This window comes from Myotis nattereri, assembly GCF_964212035.1.
Source record: "Myotis nattereri genome assembly, chromosome: 12".
Lineage (NCBI taxonomy): Eukaryota > Metazoa > Chordata > Mammalia > Chiroptera > Vespertilionidae > Myotis > Myotis nattereri.
In genome coordinates, this window is record NC_138087.1 from 61,093,560 (window position 1) to 61,114,368 (window position 20,809).

Genomic DNA, 20,809 nt, shown 5'->3' on the forward strand with positions numbered 1-20,809 from the left:
CTTACTTGTTAGGGTGTTTTGGAGAATTAATGTGATAAATGATACATACTCCTTAACACATTGCCTGGAACCATAAATGCTAACTGCTATTTATTATAATCCTCTCCATTATTGCCATCTTCCAAAATAAGTTTCAAAGCTACGTGTCAAAGCTTCTCCCATTTTTTTAACCCAAATGGGCAGACCCAGCTATTTTAACCACCTCTGCATTCGTGCAGTTTACAGAGCACTTTCACATATTCTGTTTCATTGATTTTCATGCCAGCCCTGGGAACTGTGTGAGTTTCTTCTCAGTGGGGGCATTCAGGATTCACTCTTCCATAGTCACAGCTTGGTCTTTGTCATCACCCTAAATTGCTCCACCTATAAAATCAATTCACACTAATTACTGAAGAATTTCCCCATTCTGACCACCGCCTTCTCTCCTCCCAGGTTACAGGTTCTATGCCAGGGGTCCTCAAACTACAGCCCACGGGCCACATGCAAATACAAATATTGTATTTGTTCCCATTTTGTTTTTTTACTTCAAAATAAGATATGTGCAGTGTGCATAGGAATTTGTTCATAGTTTTTTTTTAAACTATAGTCCGGCCCTCCAACGGTCTGAGGGACAGTGAACTGGCCCCCTGTTTAAAAAGTTTGAGGACCCCTGTTCTATGCTCACTGGAGCCATTCTTTTACCTCTAGTCCAAGTCATCATCATTCCTTTTCCTTCTCCTCCTCCTCCTCCTCCTTCTCCTCCTCCTTCTCCTCCTCCTCCTCCTCCTCCTCCTCCTCCTCCTCCTCCTCCTCCTCCTTTTTCTTCTTTTAATCTTTATTGATTTCAGAGAGGAAGGGAGAAGGAGAAAAAGAGAGAGAAATGTCCCCTTTCTGTTCCTCAAACACTCCAGCACAATCTCACCTTGGGGACGTTGCCCTTCTCTTTGCAACCTGGGCATGTGCCCTAATGGGGAATTGGACCATGACCTCCTGGTCTTAGATCGACGCTCAACCACTTAGCCATGAAGTCATCATTTCTTAGTAGAGATTCAGTAGCCTCCTGAGCAATTTCCTTACTTTCTTGCTCACTTTTAATTCAGACTCCCCATTGCAGCTGGTGAACTTTCAGTGGCTTCCCAGAGTCTTTAGGATGAACTCCAAACATTCTAACATCTTTAATACCATTTTCAGGGCCCCACAAGATCTGGCTCCCGCTTGCCTGCCCAGCCATCTGTGTCTTTCATCACAGTCCGTCTCAGCCACTCTGACCGTTTTCCTTTTCTCAGTTATGCTATGCTCTCACTTTGTAAGCCGCTGCGTGCTCCCTTCCCGCCCTGCTCCCACCTCCATTCCTCCACACCTTGCTGACTCTTACTCATTCTTTAGGTCCTGGCTTTAGATTGGACTCCTACCCTGACTCTCCCTTCCTGGGGCCCTTTCGATGCATCCTCTGCTGTCCTTTTTTCTCTACTGTTTCCTTTACACACTGTTTTGTAATTGCCTCTGGACTCTCCAGACTAAATGCTGGGAAGGGAGACACTTGGTGTTTGTCTTATTTATCACAGTATCGCTAGAGCTTATTTAGCCCTGCACCTGGCAGAGATGTTAATACATTTCTGTTGTATGAATGAGAGGATTTCGTTCTACCTAATATATCTTCTTCCTTCCTTTCCCTCCACCCCTGCCTCACTTGGCAAAACCTTACACAATTACCACCCATTTATTAATTCAACAAATAGGAAAGGAGCTTTTTCCTCACCCCAGGCACTATTTTAGGATCTGGGGATATAGTGATGAATTAGGCAGTTAGGGAGCTGGTGTTCTACCTGTGGAGACAGATAATAAACAGATAGATTAAGTAAAATGTGCAGTGTGTTAGTGAGCGTAAGCGCCGAGGAGAAACAAATGAAGCAGGAGAGATGGATAAGGCACACCCGCATAGAGAGTGCTGTTGGCATTGTAGATAGGGTGCCAGCGGCGGAAGGCTTCGCTGAGAAGGTGACTTCTGAGTGCTGACTTAAGCAGGTGAGAGAGCTAACAATCGCTGTGCTGCTTATCTGAGAGGGAATAGTCCAGGCAGAGAGATGGGCAGCTCCCCCAAGGTGAGAGTGTGCCAGGCGTGTTTGAGGAACAGAAAGGAGCTGTTGGGAGGGTCAACATTCTCTGTGTAGAGGTGTCTTCATCTGACCTCTGGGCATCCCCCACAGTTTAGGTTGTTTTTAGCTGTCAGTGCTATGAATTTACTGGGAAAGCCTGTGAAAGTTTCTCTTCTTAGCAGTTGCCTGTGAATCAAGGACTCTGGAAGAGACAGCCATGATCCTGAGACTTCAGTGGCTTCCTTGGAGGTTGGGGAGGGGCATGCTTAGCATTTCTTCAACAACTGCCACCTCTTTCTCAGGATAGTTTTGCATTTTCCTCATTAGGATTGGGGAGGCAGTGGGACATCGCTGCCATCGAGCTCATGGCTGGTTTCCCACAGCTCAGTCCTCTTCTGTTCTCTGGTCTATGTTTATAGTCTTGGCCATTATGAACAAGGTGCAACTCTCAGCCACTTTCTAGAGCAGTGGTTCTCAACCTTCCTAATGCTGCGACCCTTTAATACAGTTCCTCATGTTGTGGTGGCCCCCAGTTTCATTGTTACTAATTGAACATAATTAAAGCATAGTGATTAATCACAAAAACAATATGTAATTATATATGTGTTTTCTGATGGTCTTAGGTGACCCCTGTGAAAGGGTCGTTCGACCTCCAAGGGGGTCGCGACCCACAGATTGAGAACCACTGTTCTAGAGTTAGAGCTTTAAAGACAAATTGTTGCTGTCAACTTGTTTCTCTCTACCCATTGCTTTGTCCCAGGAAGTTGAGGGCCAGCAAAGTTTTAGTTGACTATGTGTTGCAGGTAATGGGTTGGGTCATTTTGGGTTGTACTTGCGTTAGTGTGCCGGCCCCGTAGCTCTACCTTTTACACCCCTTTGTGACACAGTTGGGTCCCACCCAATGGAATGACTAGAATTGCCTTGCTGGCACCCACATGGGAGAAAAGAGAGCTTCTCTGGGCAAAACTCCACTGTGGGTGGTGGACAAGTCCCGGCTCTCTATGGCCTATATTTAGCAATAGCGGAAGCCTCCATTAAGCTGTTTTCCTTTTAGTATGATTCACTAGCAGCACCATACTCTGTAGAAAGGGGCTATAAATTGTAATTGATATGAGGCAATAATTGGACAAATGATCAGACTCCATTTTTATTCGTCTCTGGGGAAAGCACGTGTCAGGAATCCCTAATGCAGAAGGCGACGGAGGGGTATTTCAGCCAGCTTCCCCACGTTAGTGCTTCTCTCCTGATTAGAGAGGAGAGAAGCCAAATTCGGCAGGAGGCGGCCAGCAGACCCCGGATCTGCTTGCCACCTTTTGCTCCAAAAGAGCCCTGCCGCAGAGAGTTGCCATGGCAGCAGGAGGCAGTTTAATGGCAGAGGCTCATCTCCGGAGGCACGCTGCTGGGTGCCCTCTCTGGCCTTCAACCCGAGGGGCTGGCTACACCAGGCAACACTGTGCCATGGCCACTTGAAAGCACGTTGCCTGATGGAATCGAACTGTAAGATCCTCCAGATTCCAAGGATGGCTACCTCTCCTGTCCCCCGCTTCTCCTTGGCGCCTAGCCCTTTGATGTCCCATCCCGTGGCCCAACTTATTTGCAGTTCCTTGAATAATGCTCTTTCATGTTTCTGTGCTTTTTACACATGCAGTTTCCTCTGTCTAGATTGCTCCCTTCCCCAGCCGCCTGGAAAATTCCTACTCACTTTCAAAATGTGGCTTAGATACTGCCTCCTGCTCCATGCTTCCCCCGGAACCCCTATCCTCTGTGCAGAATCGCACCCTATCCTCTGCCATCTCAGCATCGCCACATAGCACAGGATTTTGAAATGATTGTATTTTTGTCTTTTCTTCACTAGATTCTAAGTTACTTGCGTTCAAAAGTTGTGTGTTTTTTATGAATTTCATATCCCCAGGGCCTTGCTCAGGCGTGACCACATAGTTAACACTTATAGTGTTTGTTGAATGAGTGGTTTCTTCTCATTTATTTAGTTAGTCCTTATCATGGGCATGTTGCATACGACATGAGGACAGCACTGTCATGTCCAGGAAGGGCTTTGTCTGCTCTGGGGTCCCAGAGGGTTGCCCTGACTTGATGGGTCTGTAACTGACTCTCCATTACATTCATTCTCACTCTCCAGTGTGAATGGGAATGGCGGTGGTGGGAAGAGCCACACTTGGGAGTCGATCTCCCCAGAGTTCTAGTCCAGTGATGGCGAACCTATGACACGCATGTCAGAGGTGACATGCAAACTCATTTTTTTGGTTGATTTTTCTTTGTTAAGTGGCATTTAAATATATAAAATAAATATCAAAAATATAAGTCTTTGCTTTACAATGGTTGCAAATATCAAAAAATTTCTATATGTGACATGGCACCAGAGTTAAGTTAAGGTTTTTCAAAATGCTGACACGCCGAGCTCAAAAGGTTCACCATCACTGTAGTCAGTTGCCCAATTTGTATGTCTCAGTTCTCTCTTGTTGAATTAGGATGTGTGAGGGCAGCGCCGAGGTTCCTAGTGGCCCAAAGTAAATTCTTGGTAAATCTTCCTTTCTTTATCTTCACTCTGGATTCCGGCAAGAAAGTGAAAGCAACATGGAAGTTTAAACTAGTTTCTAGTTTTGAACCTTCTCGTGTATCTTTACCCACATCAGATCATTCAGTGCTATCTCCTCGCTCTGAGCACAGCTTCAAAGGTCACCCCTCTTGTCCCTGAGCCTCTTGTCTCTTTTCTTGAGCTGCTCTGAGGTAGTGCCCTTCTGTTCCTCAGTCGCCTTGCTTTCATCTTTGGTGTATCTGTTCCCTAGTGTTCACTGAGTAGGTAGACATTTTTTAAAAGATTTATTTTGGAGAGAGAAGGGTCGATGTGAGAGAGACATGATTGGTTGCCTCCTATACATGCCCCAAAAGGGGAATGAACCACAAGGTAGGTATGGGCCCTGACCAGGAATCGAACCCGCCATCTTTTAGTGCATGGGATGACACTCAACCAACTGAGCCACCCAACTGGGGCTAGATAGATGTTTTGTTTAGCTATCTCTCCTCTCCTGCCTTTTTGTATTCCATCACTTTTCACAGAATACTTATTGTATTTCAAGAATTTCAATTTAAAATGAATTTATCTTTTTCTCCCCTTTGAAAATTCCCAGAAACCACTTTGACTGTAATATGTTTTTTTCTTTTTCCTTAGTTTCTTTTTTTGTTTGCTTTATTTTATTTTTTTTGTTTTGTCTTTTTTTTTTTTGACTGCAGTGTATACTTAACTGCTGTCCTTTATGTTTACCTTACAGTTTACTCCAAGCATTTTTCTTCATTCCCTTAACTTACGTTATTAATAGGTCTAGTAAGAGATTTAGTGAGTATAGCAATGAAAACGTACTCTTTACTCAGTTATCTGTGACAGTGGGTCTCCCCCTCTGAGAGGACGGGGCAAAGGGGCCAAAGCATGTGTGTAATCAGAGTTGCCTGAGATGCTTTTTCAGATTCATATGCCCCATCCCTTTCCCAACCCTTTTCCTGGAGGCAGAATGAAAGTATGCTGAGAGTTTTAAGAAACTTTTCTAGAACGTTTTACAGCCTCTAACCTGGGGTCCGTCGCCCTCTCGGTTGAGAAACACTCATTGTAGATTTGTTATAACAGTCTGGTCTTCCAATGCCATGGTTATTTGAGAGTTGGGTATTTGTTTTATTTCAAAAAAATAAAACTACACATATAGTTCACTTTGTTTGCCTGGGTAAGGACATTTTCAAATCAAAATGCAAAAAAGTGTGGTTTTAATGAATCATAAATTTGTTTGATGCAAGCACTTTTCCTATTCTGAAATATTTACTTAAATACTAATTCATTAAAATATAACTACTTATTAACATGTTGCCATGGAGTGGATAAACTTCAGAATGCTGGAAACAATATGAAAAGTCAGCATAGGTTATGTTGACCAATGTCACCCCAATAAATTTAATTTTTAAAAAAGTCAACATAGAACAGTTTTAAAATTATTAATTCTGTTCGTAGGAAATATTTTGAGACTAGAGCAGTTTAGAAACAGAATGAAACTCGGAATCAGAAAGACTAGATTTTAATTCCTGCTCTGGCACCTGCTGCCTTTCTTGGGCTGTGGAGCCTGCCCCTCGGGGTCTCAGTTCTGTCTTTGTGGAATGGTGATGGCCTCTCTCTCATAACGTTGTTGTGAGGCTCACATAAAGTCATGAATGTGACAGTTCCCAGCACCCAAACATCCCATCACTGTTCACAGAATCTGATTGTAGTGCCTTTAAAAAATTCAAAACATCGGGTGGATGTGTGCACACATGTGTTGTATGTATGTGCCTTTGAATATGTGAAATGTGTAAGTAATTAGGTTTACTATGTTTTTTGACTGTGGAGGTGGGTGATGGTTTTAAGTATAATGGTTTATGTATGTATGTGAGTGTATTTCCTAAGGATACCACTTAAAATTATTTCTATTTTAGTTCTGTTGAAGTCGACTCTTACAAACCAGGCTAAAAAATGTGCAGTGTCCATTTTACAGTGTTACGGTCACTGTAGACTTCTTCTCTCCCTCTGCACTGGTTTCCTTGTGCTGGACCAGCTCTGGAGGCCGCCTTGGTCCCTGCCAAGGCCAGTCACCCGAATGGCATGAACACTCCCACACAGACTTGTCTTCCAAACGGAAATTGAATATTAGTAGTTAGTCCTGTTTTGTGTCCATATCAGAAAGTGTTGGATTTAGTGCCTTGCTATCAAATACAAACTTGTGAAAGTTAGTTTTCTCAATGATATGATCGCTGCATAGATACACATGTTAGGTGCTTTGTGTGCGTTGCCAACAACATTGCAGCAACCTGTAAGATAGGTGCTAGGCAGTTTTACATGTAAGTAAGCGCAGGCTCAGAAGGGTAAATATGTTTCCCAAGGTCAGACCACTGTTAAGAAAGAGAACCAGCCAAAACCGGTTTGGCTCAGTGGATAGAGCGTCGGCTTGCGGACTGAAAGGTCCCAGGTTCGATTCCGGTCAAGGGCATGTACCTGGGTTGCGGGCACATCTCCAGTGGGAGATGTGCAGGAGGCAGCTGATCGATGTTTCTCTCTCATCGATGTTTCTGACTCTCTATCTCTCTCCCTTCCTCTCTGTAAAAAATCAATAAAATATATTTAAAAAAAAAAAAAAAAAAAGAAAGAAAGAGAACCAGAAAGCAAGCTCAGGTGGGTCTGACCCCGGTGAGGTATGAGGCTCCTGCCCAGTCACTGTGGCTTATCAATCCAGGGGATGTACTTTAAGGTATGAAAGAAGCTGGAAATGTACTGAGGGCGCTTTTGGCTTTGGGTTGGGCAGAAGCCTGCAGGACAGTCAGATCAGGCATCTGATCTCGGGAGGCTGTGAGAGGCACTGTCATTGACCCAGCAGCCAGACCCTGACGCCTCTGGCTTTCTCTCCTTTCCTCACGCCTGCTACCCTGCTGTCCCCTGATTTCTCCAGGCATTTCCAAGGCATCACTCATCACTTACAACTGTGCACCTCTCCCCACCCCACTTCCACTGCCCACCCCCCATCTTCCCATGCAGAAGCATAAAACAGGGTTGTTGTGAGGATAAATGAGTTAATATGTGTAAAGGGTTTAATAACGTGTCTAGTACATAGTAAGTACTCAACAAATGTTAGCTACCATTATTATTTTTTTTTGTTAAAATAATAGTATTATTCATAGTGGTAGTAAATGATTCAAAGGTTTTATGACACCTTCCTCAAGGATCTGTGTGTTCCCTGGCCAGGGGCTGGCTTTGTGTGGCTCATTGCACAGGGTCCCAGGCATGGGCGTGCTCAGTAAGGTGCACAGGGTGGAGAGGGAGTTAGTAAGGGGGCGATTGTTTCCACACACCGGTTGGCAGAGTTTTCTCTGTGCTGGTTCATCGTCATCAGCCACAGAAGCAGTCCCACTTCCAAACCACATCTCTCTGCCTGGCTTCTTTCCTTTCCTTTTTATCTACATTGAACATGAATGGTATTGGAGTCATTAACAGGGTTACACAAAAAATATTTATTTTAGTTTCACAGTTTGTAGCTATGCCTGCATGTGTCGTCTTCACACACACACACACACACACACACACACACACACACACTACCCCACCCCAGCTCCTGTCCACTGCTCTACAGAAGCGTGCCAGTTCAGCATACTCTACCTGCAGGGGTTTCTCTAGTCCAGGGGTGGGCAAAGTTTTTGACTCGAGGGCCACAATGGGTTCTTAAACTGGACCAGAGGGCCGGAACAAAAGCATGGATGGAGTGTTTGTGTGAACTAATATAAATTCAAAGTAAACATCATTACATAAAAGGGTATGGTCTTTTTTTTTTTAGTTTTATTCATTTCAAACGGGCTGGATCCGGCCCACGGGCCGTAGTTTGCCCACGGCTGCTCTAGTCCCATCCCCCACACACATACTGTTTTTTTCTATTTAATTTTTTTCTTTATATGTATTGACTTTATATTTTTAATTACATTTATTAGGGTGAATTGGTTAGAAGAATTCTATAGGTTTCAGTTGGTTTTATATTTTTGCTTTTCAGTTTTCTCACCTAATTCTTATGTTTTGTTATATTGCCTGATTTGAGTCATAGTTTGCATAGTGATGGAGTTTAACAGTGTGGGGAAGCTATTGGCAGATGCATGATTAACTTTTCCTATGGACCCAATAGAATTGAACACAGGGTTGGGGTTTCTTCAGCTATAATCTTGCATGAGAGCATTTCTATTTGTGCTCCCTCCCTTGACCCACAATATTAGGCTTTGCTTCTCTCAGTTAAGAAGATTTAGCTCTTACTGTCTCTTTGGGCAAATGATAACATGTGCAATCTTTGTCATCTCTTCTACCTCAAAACATTAAAAAAAAATTGTTTTGTAATTTCTGATTAATCTTTCCTTTTTTCAAATATAAATGTACGGTATACAAAAGGGATAACATAATTTGGGAATTATTTTGTTTTGATGAAATGGACTCTTGTAATAAATAATATTTATTATAGTATCAATTCAAAAATAATTTTCATTCTTTCTAGACAATAAGAATTCTTAAAAAAGTAAGAGAAAATTAAAATTAATGGCTATCATTAAAATGTTCGTATATTTCCTTCTAGTCTTCATTCAACTTTATATATTTAATTATATAATGCATTTTTATAATTATATATTCATTAGCTAAAGTTGTATATATTATCCTATCTAATAATAGACAAACATGGTAATTGACCATACCTTCACTACACCTCCCATTGGCTAATCAGCAAGATATGCAAATTAACCACCAACAAAGATGGTGGTTAATTTGCATAAGTAGGCACGAAGGGGCGGAGCAAAGACTGAAGGCGGCTCCAGCCGGGGCGAAGGCCTGGGTCCTGGGTGCTGGAGGAAAACCGGTGCCAGCAGCCAGGGGGAGGGAAGGCCTATTGCACGAATCTTTTTGTGCAACAGGCCTCCAGTTTTTTATAATTAGACATTTTATATATAATTATGTATTCATTAGCTAAAGTTTACATATAAACTACAATTCATGTTATATCGCAGTATTGCTATATTCCAGTAATTTGTGGGGGGGGGGCACAAGTTTGACAAAAAAATAAAACTAAAACCAATTATTTTTAAAAATAGATTGTTTCTAATTATAAAATACACATGACAAATTTTCATTTTGGAAAAATAGATCATGAAAAAGGAGTCCTACAATTACTTTCATTTCTGCTTTTAACAGTATATTTATAAGCAATTCTTCTTTAAAAAGCCTATCTGCGATTAGATTTGTGAAATGTTCCCGCATCTGTGATTAAATTTGTGGAGGAGTATGGAATAGATGTTCTTTGCTTTTAGGCTGAGTCAGATGCACAGTGAACCAGAATGTATTTTGTGGAAATAGTATCTCAATATTTTTCTCCATGCTTTAGGTATGTGTTCTTTTTGGATCCGTGCAATCTGGACTTGATCAACCGGAAGATCAAGTCTGAAGCACTGTGCGTAGCAGCATGTCCAAGACAAGAGCTGAAAACCCTGAGTGATGTTCAGAAGTTTGCAGAGATGAATGGTGAGACTTTAGGCATCTGAGTCTACATCCCAGTCACTTATCCTCACTTAAATTTTATGCTTTTCCTTCTAATGTAAGTTTGCCTGGTGTTTAAAAATAAAAGTCATCAAAAAAATCTTAAAAAGAAAAAGAGACCTGAAAGTACTGTAGAATTTCCTTGATACACAAAGGTTATAGTCACCTAGGGAGCTTGTTAAAACTCCAGAGTCCTGGGCCTCACCCAGGAAATTCTGACTGAGTAGGTCTTTGGACACTGAAAATTTATATTTTTAACAAATATCTCAGGGGATTTTGATGTATCCTATTTGAGTACTTAGGAATTACTAGACTACTCCAGGTAAAATTGGGGTGGCGGGGGGGTGGTAAGGGGAGTGTTCCTTCCTAAGTAATAGATATTTATTATAGGAAATTTGAAAAGTTCAGAAAAAAGATAATGAAGTGAAAACCAAAGTTTCACCATTTTTCAGTGTATTGTTGTATATAATTTTGTATTTTGCATTTTTAATTTAACGTTGTGTCTTAACCATTTTTCTAAGAATGAAGTTTTGAGAAACTTTGAGGTCAAACATATGGGGATTAGCGGCGAAAACAAGCAGTCCATTTCCTGAACCCTGGCTCTGTTCTCATGGTTTTCTAACCTCATTAAAATTCTCTCTAGAGAATTTTTTTAACCTCTTTTTGTGAAGGGTAACATCATAATAGCCCCCAAAGCCTGTGTTTTTGTACTTCCATGAGGTTTCATGTGTGTATTTAGTGTGTAGGAGTCCTCAGAGCTGCCGCAGTCCTGCCCAGATGCATAGGCTAGCTCTTGTTTCTTCAAACAAGGGTTGACTCAGCTATAACTTCTAGCCGGCTGGAGAAACAGCCTTGGGACACAGCTAAATACACACTAGCCTGGCTCCATAGTCCATCTGATGGAGATGCTAGACTTCTGAGGGCAAAAACTCTATAGACTGGCGGTGTTCTTGTCCGCTGCTAAATGCCCACAGCATTAGGTAGTGGGAAGGGCATGTGGTTAATTTGATCTGGATTCTACTTCTGCCTCTGTCACTGACAGGCTCTGTAAGGAGGGACAGAAGGTGTAGCCTCTTTGAGCCTAGATCTCCTCATCTAATAAAGTATGGATTTAAAATAATGCTCCCCCTCCTAAGTTGTTGAGAGGATTAAATGAGATGATGCATGGGGAATCCTGGACACTTGCTTGGTGGGCATTGAATAAAGAGGCATCAACCACTCTTGAAGATCTCATTTTCTATTCCCACGTGATATCCTCAGATGTGTTGATGTGCTGAGTCTGATGCCAGAACTATCAGCCTTGTCATTATCAGGTTTCTTAGGGAGGGATGAGTTACTCCTTAAGGGATTTTCTAAAATCTTAGTCAGTGTGAGCATATACAGTGTACTCTGGAAGGTGGTGCCATCGAGTGGTTAGAGTGTGGGCTCTAGAGGTAGATTATCCAGGTTCACAAATTGGTCCTTCCACTTAAAAGCTGGGAGGCCCTGGGCAAGTTACTTGATCTCTCCATGCCTCAGTTTCCCCATCTGTGAAGTAGGAATGATATATGTACCTAAACTACCTCCAGTGCTGTTATGAAGAGGTTAATACATGAAAAATGAGTAGAACAGTGCCTGGTAAATAGTATTTTGCTACAATATGGATAAAACTTGAAGACATTATGTTAAGTGAAATAAGCCAACCACAAAAGGACAAATACACTGTATGATTCCCCTGGATAAGACATATACACCTTCATTTTATTATTTTTACCACTGACTTCTGAGCAAGGGATTAACATGAGCTGAAAGTAGAGAGCAACTTGAGGCAGAAGACTATTACATTCCACTGGTGGAATAATAATAATAATAATAATGCAGCAGTAGCATGGTGGTTGCCATGGTGGGGAGAGAGGAATGAGAAGTTGCTGTGTTATGCATGAAGTGTTTGAATTTTGCAAGAAATGAAGAATTTTGGAGATGGATGGTGGTGATGGTTGCACAACAATGTGAATGTACCTAATACCACTGAACTGTACACTTAAACATGGTTAATATGGTAAATTGTTATCATGAGTATTTTACCACAATTAAAATGTTCATGAAAGGGAAAGAATGACAGTTCGTTTTAAATGATAATTGTAAACCTTATTTTAAAGTGTAAGATAAAATAACATTTGTCTTACCAGAATGAAAAGATTATATACATCCTTTTCAGGGAATTTTATGTTTCCATGACAACATTTAGAAGTACTTTTTAGCACTTGAAACCATTCATTCATATGAACTTCTATTACCTTTGCAAATTATTTAAAATTTATAAAGGAAAGCTCTTGGCTCCTGTAGTAAGAAATGCATTCATTAGGCAAATAAAATATTTCCTCAATTTTTGTTTCTTTTAGATAAAAAGAGGAGCTGTTTTCTTAGACATTTACATTTGTGGACCATTCTGTCCAGTATGTCTGACTAGAATAGAAAGTTTGGAAGAAATAGCTGGAAATTAGATTGGTCATGTAATATGCTCTCATATTACAGAGTTTGGAAAGCAAGCAGAAGGATTTAGGTGAATATAAAAGTATAAATTCTTGTATGTGCGTTGGGTGGTAAGTGTACAAATGTGCATTTTATTATTATGGTGCATAGTTTATATGTGATACAAATATCACAAATATATGATGCTAGGGATTAAAATAACAAAAGTTGTTTTAAAAAGTGAAAGTTGCCAAATACCACAAGGACTGAGAAATAAACTTCTTTGTTTCATCATCTTTCTTCAGTAGTGCATGAGTTTCCTGGGAGCTGGATCTTACTCTCTTCATCTCGGAATATCCCAGCCATAATATAGGACTTAACATAGTAGCTATTCATAAATGTTTCCTGAAAGAACGAAGCTGAAGTTCCCTCTTCATCTCTATTGCCACTTACTGATTTCCCATTCTCTCAGCGTACTATATAGCCTTTGCTCAATTCTGTATCCATGTGAGTTGCCACCAGCAGGTAAATTGTTTAGCTTCAATCTAACCAGAATTGCTGTGAAATCAGTTCTTTTTATTCACCTCTTAAATAATTCATCTTATGTATTCATTCATCTCTCTCACACATATTCTCCAAGTGATTATTCGTTCCATTTTTTTTCTTTTAAGCCCTCTTGTTCTTCCTCTTTCCTAATCTTATTCCCTACAGAGAAACTGCAACCGGCCGGGGAGAGCTCATTTTCAGCAGAGCATGAATTCCATCAACTTTCGTTCCCTCCAGTTTCCATTGAACAGGTTTCTGTCCTCTTTATTATCATTATTGTTGAAAACTCAAATAATGTGTACATGGTAGGGGGTGGAAATAATCCTTCTCCCGCCACTGCTAACTTCTCAACCCAGCCAGACCATGACAGGTGGCGAAGGGAAGGGAAGATAATGCCTGTTCCGCCAGTTCTCCCCTCCTCTCTCCCTTCGCTACTTCTTGCCCGACCACCACCTCTGGCCAGTAGACCACCCTTCACTTTACTCCAGGGCCCCGTTGTTATCATGGGCATCTAAATCTGAGTGGATAAATCCTAGTAAGCCCTGCGTTGTGTCTGAGCAGACCACGTACTGGCACCTGCTTTGTACCATCCACTGTGCCAGATGCTTTGCATGTCATTTTATCCTTTCCACTTGCAATCTGAATTCTAAACAACAGTTTGGAGATGAGGATAACCTGTAGTTAAGTTAGGGTGCTAATATTTTACATGGAATTCCTTATCACCTTTTGCATTATTCCTATCTAACTGTTTTATAATGTATGTTTTGTTTTCTGTAACCTAGTAGGAAACTGGCAGAAACTTTCTTTTCCCTTTGTTTGCGCCCCGTTGATAGCTTGTAAGAAAGCACTCCCATTGAAGAGTGCTTCTTCGATGTACCGTAGTTTGGATACATCTTGAGAGCTTTGAGACCTGCCCTTTGGGCCACGTTCAGATTTTGAGCAGAGCCGTGCAGCTTGGTGCTGTCTCGGGGATCATCGCTTTGTAGTTGAAAATCTTGAAAGGTTATGTGATCCATTTAGATAAAATTTGTGGATATTAACAATACTTTTGATTATCATTAACTAATCAGTGACAATATAATTTAAACCACAGAGTTAGTATGGATTCTTTTTTTTTTGGTACACTGAAATCAAAAAATTAGACTTGATATCAGTTATAATGAATGAAATAATCAACCCTATTAACTGATGTGATTGACTCCAAGTCAGAGATCAGCAAGGGAAGCTTGATTGTTGAAAAGTGGGAAAATTAAAAAGGTGAAAGGGTTAAGTAAAAAAAAAAAATCAGACACAGACAATAGCATGGTGATTACCAGAGGGAAAGAGAGGTAAAAAGGGCATAGGGGGAATAAATGGTGAAGGAAGGAGGAAGAAGACTTGACTTGGGGTGATAAACACACATTACAATATATAGATGATGTATTGTAGAATTGCACACCTGAAACCTATATAACTTTATTAACCAGTCACCCCAGTAAATTCAGTTTTTTAAAAAGTGGGAAAAATTCTTACATTTGATAATGCAATTTAAACTAATTCCTCATTCTACAAAAAATTAATTAGTACTTGTTAAGTATGTGCCAAAGAGACAAAAACAAGGTGTAGTCCTCATGTTTAAGGAGATTGCATCACAGTAGATAGTCACACTCCTCTTTATCCTCCACAGTACATAGAAGTCTTGCACATATATGTCAAAAATTCATTCACTCAGACTCAGCAGATATTTATTGTGTGCCTAGTATGTGCTACTTAGTGGTTAGCTTGATATCACACCACCAGCTGGTTACTGGGTGCTTCTTGGGAGAGGGAGAGATAGGAACATCAATGATGAAAATCATTAATCGTCTGCCTCCTGCACGCCCCCTTCTGGGGATCGAGCCTGCAACCTGGGCATGTGCCCTGACTGGGAATCAATCCTGGATCATGGGTTGACGCTCAACCACTGAACCACTTCAGCTAGGCACTATCTTGTATACCTTGAATGGCATGGGAGGACAGGAGATAAAGAAGAGAAAGGATGACTTCCACATTTCATCTTGGGGATTTCATGGAGTCATTAACCAGGATTGAAAATATGTGGAAGGAGGCAGAACAGATTTGGAGAGTGGGTGATAGAAATGTTTTGGATTTTTAAAAAATACGTTGTTTTGGGATATCTATGGAACAATATATCTTTTGCCCAGGAGCTTATTGAATATTTGTCTGATTATGATTATTAGAAATGACACAGAAGACGCATTATGGCCTAGAAGAATCCTACTTCTAAATTTGCTAGTGATTGTTCATGAGGCCTTGGAAGTATTAATTTTTCCCCCCATCTGTAATGTTTAGAGTGTGGTGATGGAAACATAACCTCTTAGGGGAGTTATAAGTGAATTGAGCTACAGAATAAATGATTGAATATTATAAGGCATTTGAAAAATTGTGGTAGTTAAACATTCTGGGAGCTATAGAAACCGTTTACTGAGATAAATGTGTATATATAAGCGTTAGATTCCTAAGATCATTCATTTTGATGGCATTTGAATAACATTGGCTGAGTTGCATGGATTGCCTCTAGTATGGTTTAGATAAGCTTTTTGTTTCTTGTTTTAGACTTTTCATTACTCAAGTATGTTTTTCCCCTACTCTTTGCATTAGAAAATAAAACTTTGTCTTACTGCTTATAACCAAATCTCTTGTGCTAATATTGCTTATACTTCCATTATTTTTTAAAAAAAGATAGATACTACCTTAAAAATGTTCTCTGAAAATGCATTAGCTAATAAGCATGGAAAGAAAAACAGCAACTATAAAATGTTTGCCATTATTGGGTTGTCTTAATATTCTTCATTGAGGCTTCTCTGTCCATCAGCCCTTCAAGCAGGAAGCAGTATAAGGTTTCTTCTGATTGTTACAACTAGCACATTGTAAAGATCTTTCACCTTTAATCTATTTAGTACAGGATCTATTTAGTACTGGCCTGTGTCCCAGAATACCATCAGATATAAGGCTGTTATCCTTTCCTTGAGCATTATCCTAGGAAAGTATTTATAAAACTGAACTCTGTTGCACCTCCTGACCTCATTTTTTAAATGGAGAGAGAGTGGGGGTGGAGATTATGTTCCCAGAATTCAGGTGGAGCAGTGTTTGACCGCTCCGACACAAAGTGTTTTAGTTAAGGGCCTTGTATACTGTGCAAATCAATTCCATCTTGGACTCTGAAAGAAGTAAGTTGACAATTCAGATCAGGAAGTTGATCACATTGGGTGCCCTGCAGTTATTGGCACAGTTGCTATTTTTTTTTCATGTGCAATTCCATAATAGGACTCCCAGCTATTTTAGGGATTAATCTGAAATGTTTGCTTGCCATTGCTGTAAGTGGAGTCAAGTGGCATTATCTTCATACAGGAAAGACTAATTTCAGAAGAGGTGGGTTTTTAATATTTTGCGAACTTAAGTAGTCATGACAATGGAAAAGAATGCTTAAAAATAATTCCAAAAACTTAGTTTCCTATTGAGACTATCTTAAGAAGATGAAGAAACTTGAAGAACAGTGCCCTGTAACTTTCAAGTACCTCTTCAATTATCTTTACATAAAATAGATGGTACATGTATTTATGTAAGTATGCTATTACAACCCACATATTTAAACACTTAACAAGTTGGTTGCTGGTTTGGGGGCAGTATTACTGAAGTAAATGCAGGTTTTGTGGCTTTCTAAAATCTTATTGTTTGATAGAACAAGATATAAATGAAATAAAATCACTTCCAGTTGTGTTGTCCCAACAAATCTTTTTCTGTATTTCCTTCTAGTTTCTTCTCACATCCTTACATGATGTTTCTGAAATTATTTCAGTGTTAAAATCCACCATTTTCACTTCACATTACATTTTACACTTTTCCTGTGGTGGTACATTATAAAAGTCCATTTTTTCTATAACATAAATGCAAAGCTAATCCTATTTGTATTTAATAATAAAGTATTTGACCAAATTAGTAATCTAGTAAAAATGTCAACTAATGAAATAGAAAAATTTATATGATATAAAGCTGTAGGTCCTCGGAAAAATTAGACTATAGTGTAAATCTCCTCAGTTAACAATATATATTGTACAATGAGCCTTACAATACTTTAGCTGCTATATTACAAAGTTATCAAGTTATTAAAATATTTATCAATTTGGTGGATTGTATTCATCTGAATTTTCTATATTGTGTAGATATATATTAGCCATATAGTCAGAGAAATAGATGGTTGCATAACCAATCTAGGATTGAATTTAAGTTGTTTTAAACTATCTGAAAATTGAGGATTCTTTTATCAGTTTACCAGTTTAATCAATTTGTTCAGTTTAATTATCATTTCTTCCCTTTTAAATAAGAAAAAAGTAATGTATTATCTGAATGTGCATGTGCTCTGTGCAATAATTTTAAATAGTAATGGAAAGCATAGGAAAGAGAAGCAGCATATGTAATTGAATGTGGGTTTTGTGGTCAAAGAGATCTAGACCTCTACTGCTTAGTAGCTGTAGCATTTTGGGCAAGTTATTTACCTTATTTCTTAGCCTCTATTTCCTTCTCTATGAAGTGGGTTTAATAATACATACCTGCCTTATAGGGTTATAGTAAAAGATACAATTAATATTTATGGGATGAGAGGAGAGGCTTACCCCACCGGTAACTTCCTAAGAGTTCCCAGCATATGGGAGGAGGGGACAGGTTCCCCGTTCCCACCTCCACTCCCAGCCGTCCTCTTGAGATGAGAAACTTGGGTGGGGGACAGAACCAACCTTGGGAATGGGCTGCTTGGCCTAATCCTCAGAAGCAGTAGGGCTGGCAAAACGTCTTGGCTTCTTCAACAGGAGAATTTAATCATGTTTCTTTGGTTCATTTGTTTAGAGACATTCTTGGATGCAGTTTGGTCAGTTAGAATTGCAGTTGATTATTTTTTTAAAAAGAAAATATATATATATACATATATCCTGACATATGGCAGGCAGCAATCACTTAATAAAGGTAGTTCTAGTACTTATTATCACCCTTAAAATTTGTATGTAAGTTACTGCAGGAGAAACGTTTTAAATGATGGAGGACCAATACCATAGACCAAATCAGATTCTTTTTGATTATATAATGTTTGAAAGTTATATATGTTGAATTAACATTCACATACAAAATAAAATTAAAGTGCCTTAATAAGAGAACTTATTCAGACTCTGTTTGCTAACATTTAACTTTCTTTCAACAGGCTCAGCACTATGTCACTACAAGCTAAAGCCTTCTGAATATACATCTTCAAAAGCGTCTTCTCTTTGCCCCAAACTACCAGTTCCAGCGAGGTAAATGTTATCGTATTTTGTTAACTTGTGACTTTTGTTTTCATAAGTAGATTGTAAGCTGTATGTTATTCTGAGAAAAGGGTCACTTGATGATACCAGTTGTCTAGGTCCAGTACTTTTACATCAAAAATTTAAAAGTAGTAGTGGAAATAATAGCATTTAATTTACACCTTAAAAAAAACACACAGGCAAACAACTTTTCTTATTATCAGGTATTTTACATTTCTTGTGGGGGTTCCCCCTTTTTTTTAATGCCTTAATATTTAAGTATACAAAATTGCTGAATCATAAAATCTGCAGTAAGCTTAGAAGCCAAGCCTCACAGTCCAAAGATTCTTTGAAATTGATCCTACAAATACTTATGAGGATTATTTTTCAATTTATTTTGCAAATTAAAAAAATATATATGGCAGTGATTGTTCTCCTTAGTTTATTTCAGGCTATATCCTTCAGGTACATTCTCTTCTATAGGCTGTTTGCATATCTTATCCAAGGTCTTATTCAACAGACATTTATTATTAAGTACCTACTGCATATAATGGATACAAGGATGAGAAATAATCTCACGGTAGTTATAAGTAAATCAAATTTTAAAATTTATACTGATAAATAGATTTATAAGAAAGGAGATAGCCAGGCTGGTATAGCTCAGTGGTTGAGCATTGACCTATGAATCTGGAGATCGGGGTTCAATTCCCAGTCAGGGCACATGCCCAGGTTCTGGGCTCATCCCTGGTGGGGGAAATACAGGAGGCAGCCAATCAGTGATTCTTTCTCTCATTATTGATATTTCTATCTCTCTCTCCCTTCCTTTCTTCTCTGAAATCAATAAAAAAAATTTTTTTAAAAAAAAGAAGATAAATTTTCAAACACTGTAGAAAATATCCTCAGAATTGGGCATACAAGATTTGGAACATGTCTGATCTTAAAAACCTTTGCATGTATCACTAAAAGTGTCTGACATGAGTCAACTTCTTTGGGAATACTGAATTGAACCACTTTTATTGTATCTCAGTATATTATAGCAAGCTATTGCTTAAAATTTTGACAGTCATGTCTATTTTCCTTTGGATTGCTTATAGGTGTAATTTGTGTGTTATTAACTTGAATTTGAAATTTTCTGTTGAAAAGTAGACAAAGGACATATCCATTAAATTGATTTCAGCTTTTAGTCTTGTCAGGTTGCTATTGATGTTAAAATTTTAAGCCTTTGGACATTAAAATAAAGGGACTATTTTAAAAGATATTAAATAAAAGGGATCTACAAATTATGGGCTTAGACTAATAGGTAAGGAGACTCCATTTGTGAAAATTGAGAATATTGGGGAGGCTATCACAGTAAAGAAGTAGAGGTCCTTTGAATAGAGTCTCTGGAGAAAATTTATCAATGTAAGAAAAGCTTTATCTTACTGAACTGTTAAAGCCTGTTTTAAATGCATACTTTGAGTAGAGTCACTATTTTAAGCCCTAAATGTATTCTAAAAGCATGACCAGAGAGCATTGATCTGAGAAAGGGCTCTGCTCCTATACAGTATGGGTTGGGGGCAGCTCATACCACAAATTCTCCTCCACCTCTGATCTCTGATTCTACCATGTTGGAGGCTGCCTATTTCTGGTTATTTGAGGTGTTTTAATCTTGGCTGCACAGACATACACATCTCACATACAGCATCCTAAGGGCATGTCCCAAAAGACAAAGCCTCGTAGTAAGAGGGGCTTAGATTTTAGAGATGGACAGACTTGGCTTCTAACAAGGTCATCCACTAATGTGTCAGTAATCCAAGATGCAATGATGAACTTATACCAGTGATGGCGAACCTTTTGAGCTCGGCGTGTCAGCATTTTGAAAAACCCTAACTTAACTCTGGTGCTGTGTCACATGTAGAAATTTTTTGATATTTGCAAGCATAGTAAAACAAAGACTTATATTTTTGATATTTATTTTATATATTTAAAAGCCATTTAACAAAGAAAAATCAACCAAAAAAACTAGTTTGCGTGTCACCTCTGACACGTGTGTCATAGGTTCGCCATCACTGACTTATACCATCTGAAAACTGACTATATAATATGTTTATCCTTTATTTAAAGACCCTTATAATCTAAGTGTCTTACCACTTTTGTCTGAACTCAGCCTATTAGAAAACAGAGGAGAAGAAATAGTTGATAGGAGGAAGGTAAATTATAAATATTATTATTTACTATTTGGCAAGTAAGGCGAAAGGATCAGAAAACAGAATAAATTGGTTTTAATAAAACACTTGGGACGCTACCTTGTTCCACAATAATATTAGATACCAAATCTAAAAAGTCGACTAAGATCTAGTCTC

At 39.2% G+C, this 20,809-nt stretch overlaps 1 protein-coding gene across 1 annotated transcript in view; it reads left to right on the forward strand.

Annotated features, from left to right (window-relative positions):
* SLC44A1 (solute carrier family 44 member 1) overlaps positions 1-20,809 on the forward strand; it is a 66,526-nt gene that overhangs the window by 12,956 nt on the left and 32,761 nt on the right. The window contains exons 3-4 of the mRNA XM_081102991.1: positions 10,010-10,146; positions 18,389-18,479. Of these exons, the coding sequence (XP_080959117.1) occupies positions 10,010-10,146; positions 18,389-18,479 (228 nt within the window). The remainder of the gene's footprint in view (positions 1-10,009; positions 10,147-18,388; positions 18,480-20,809) is intronic.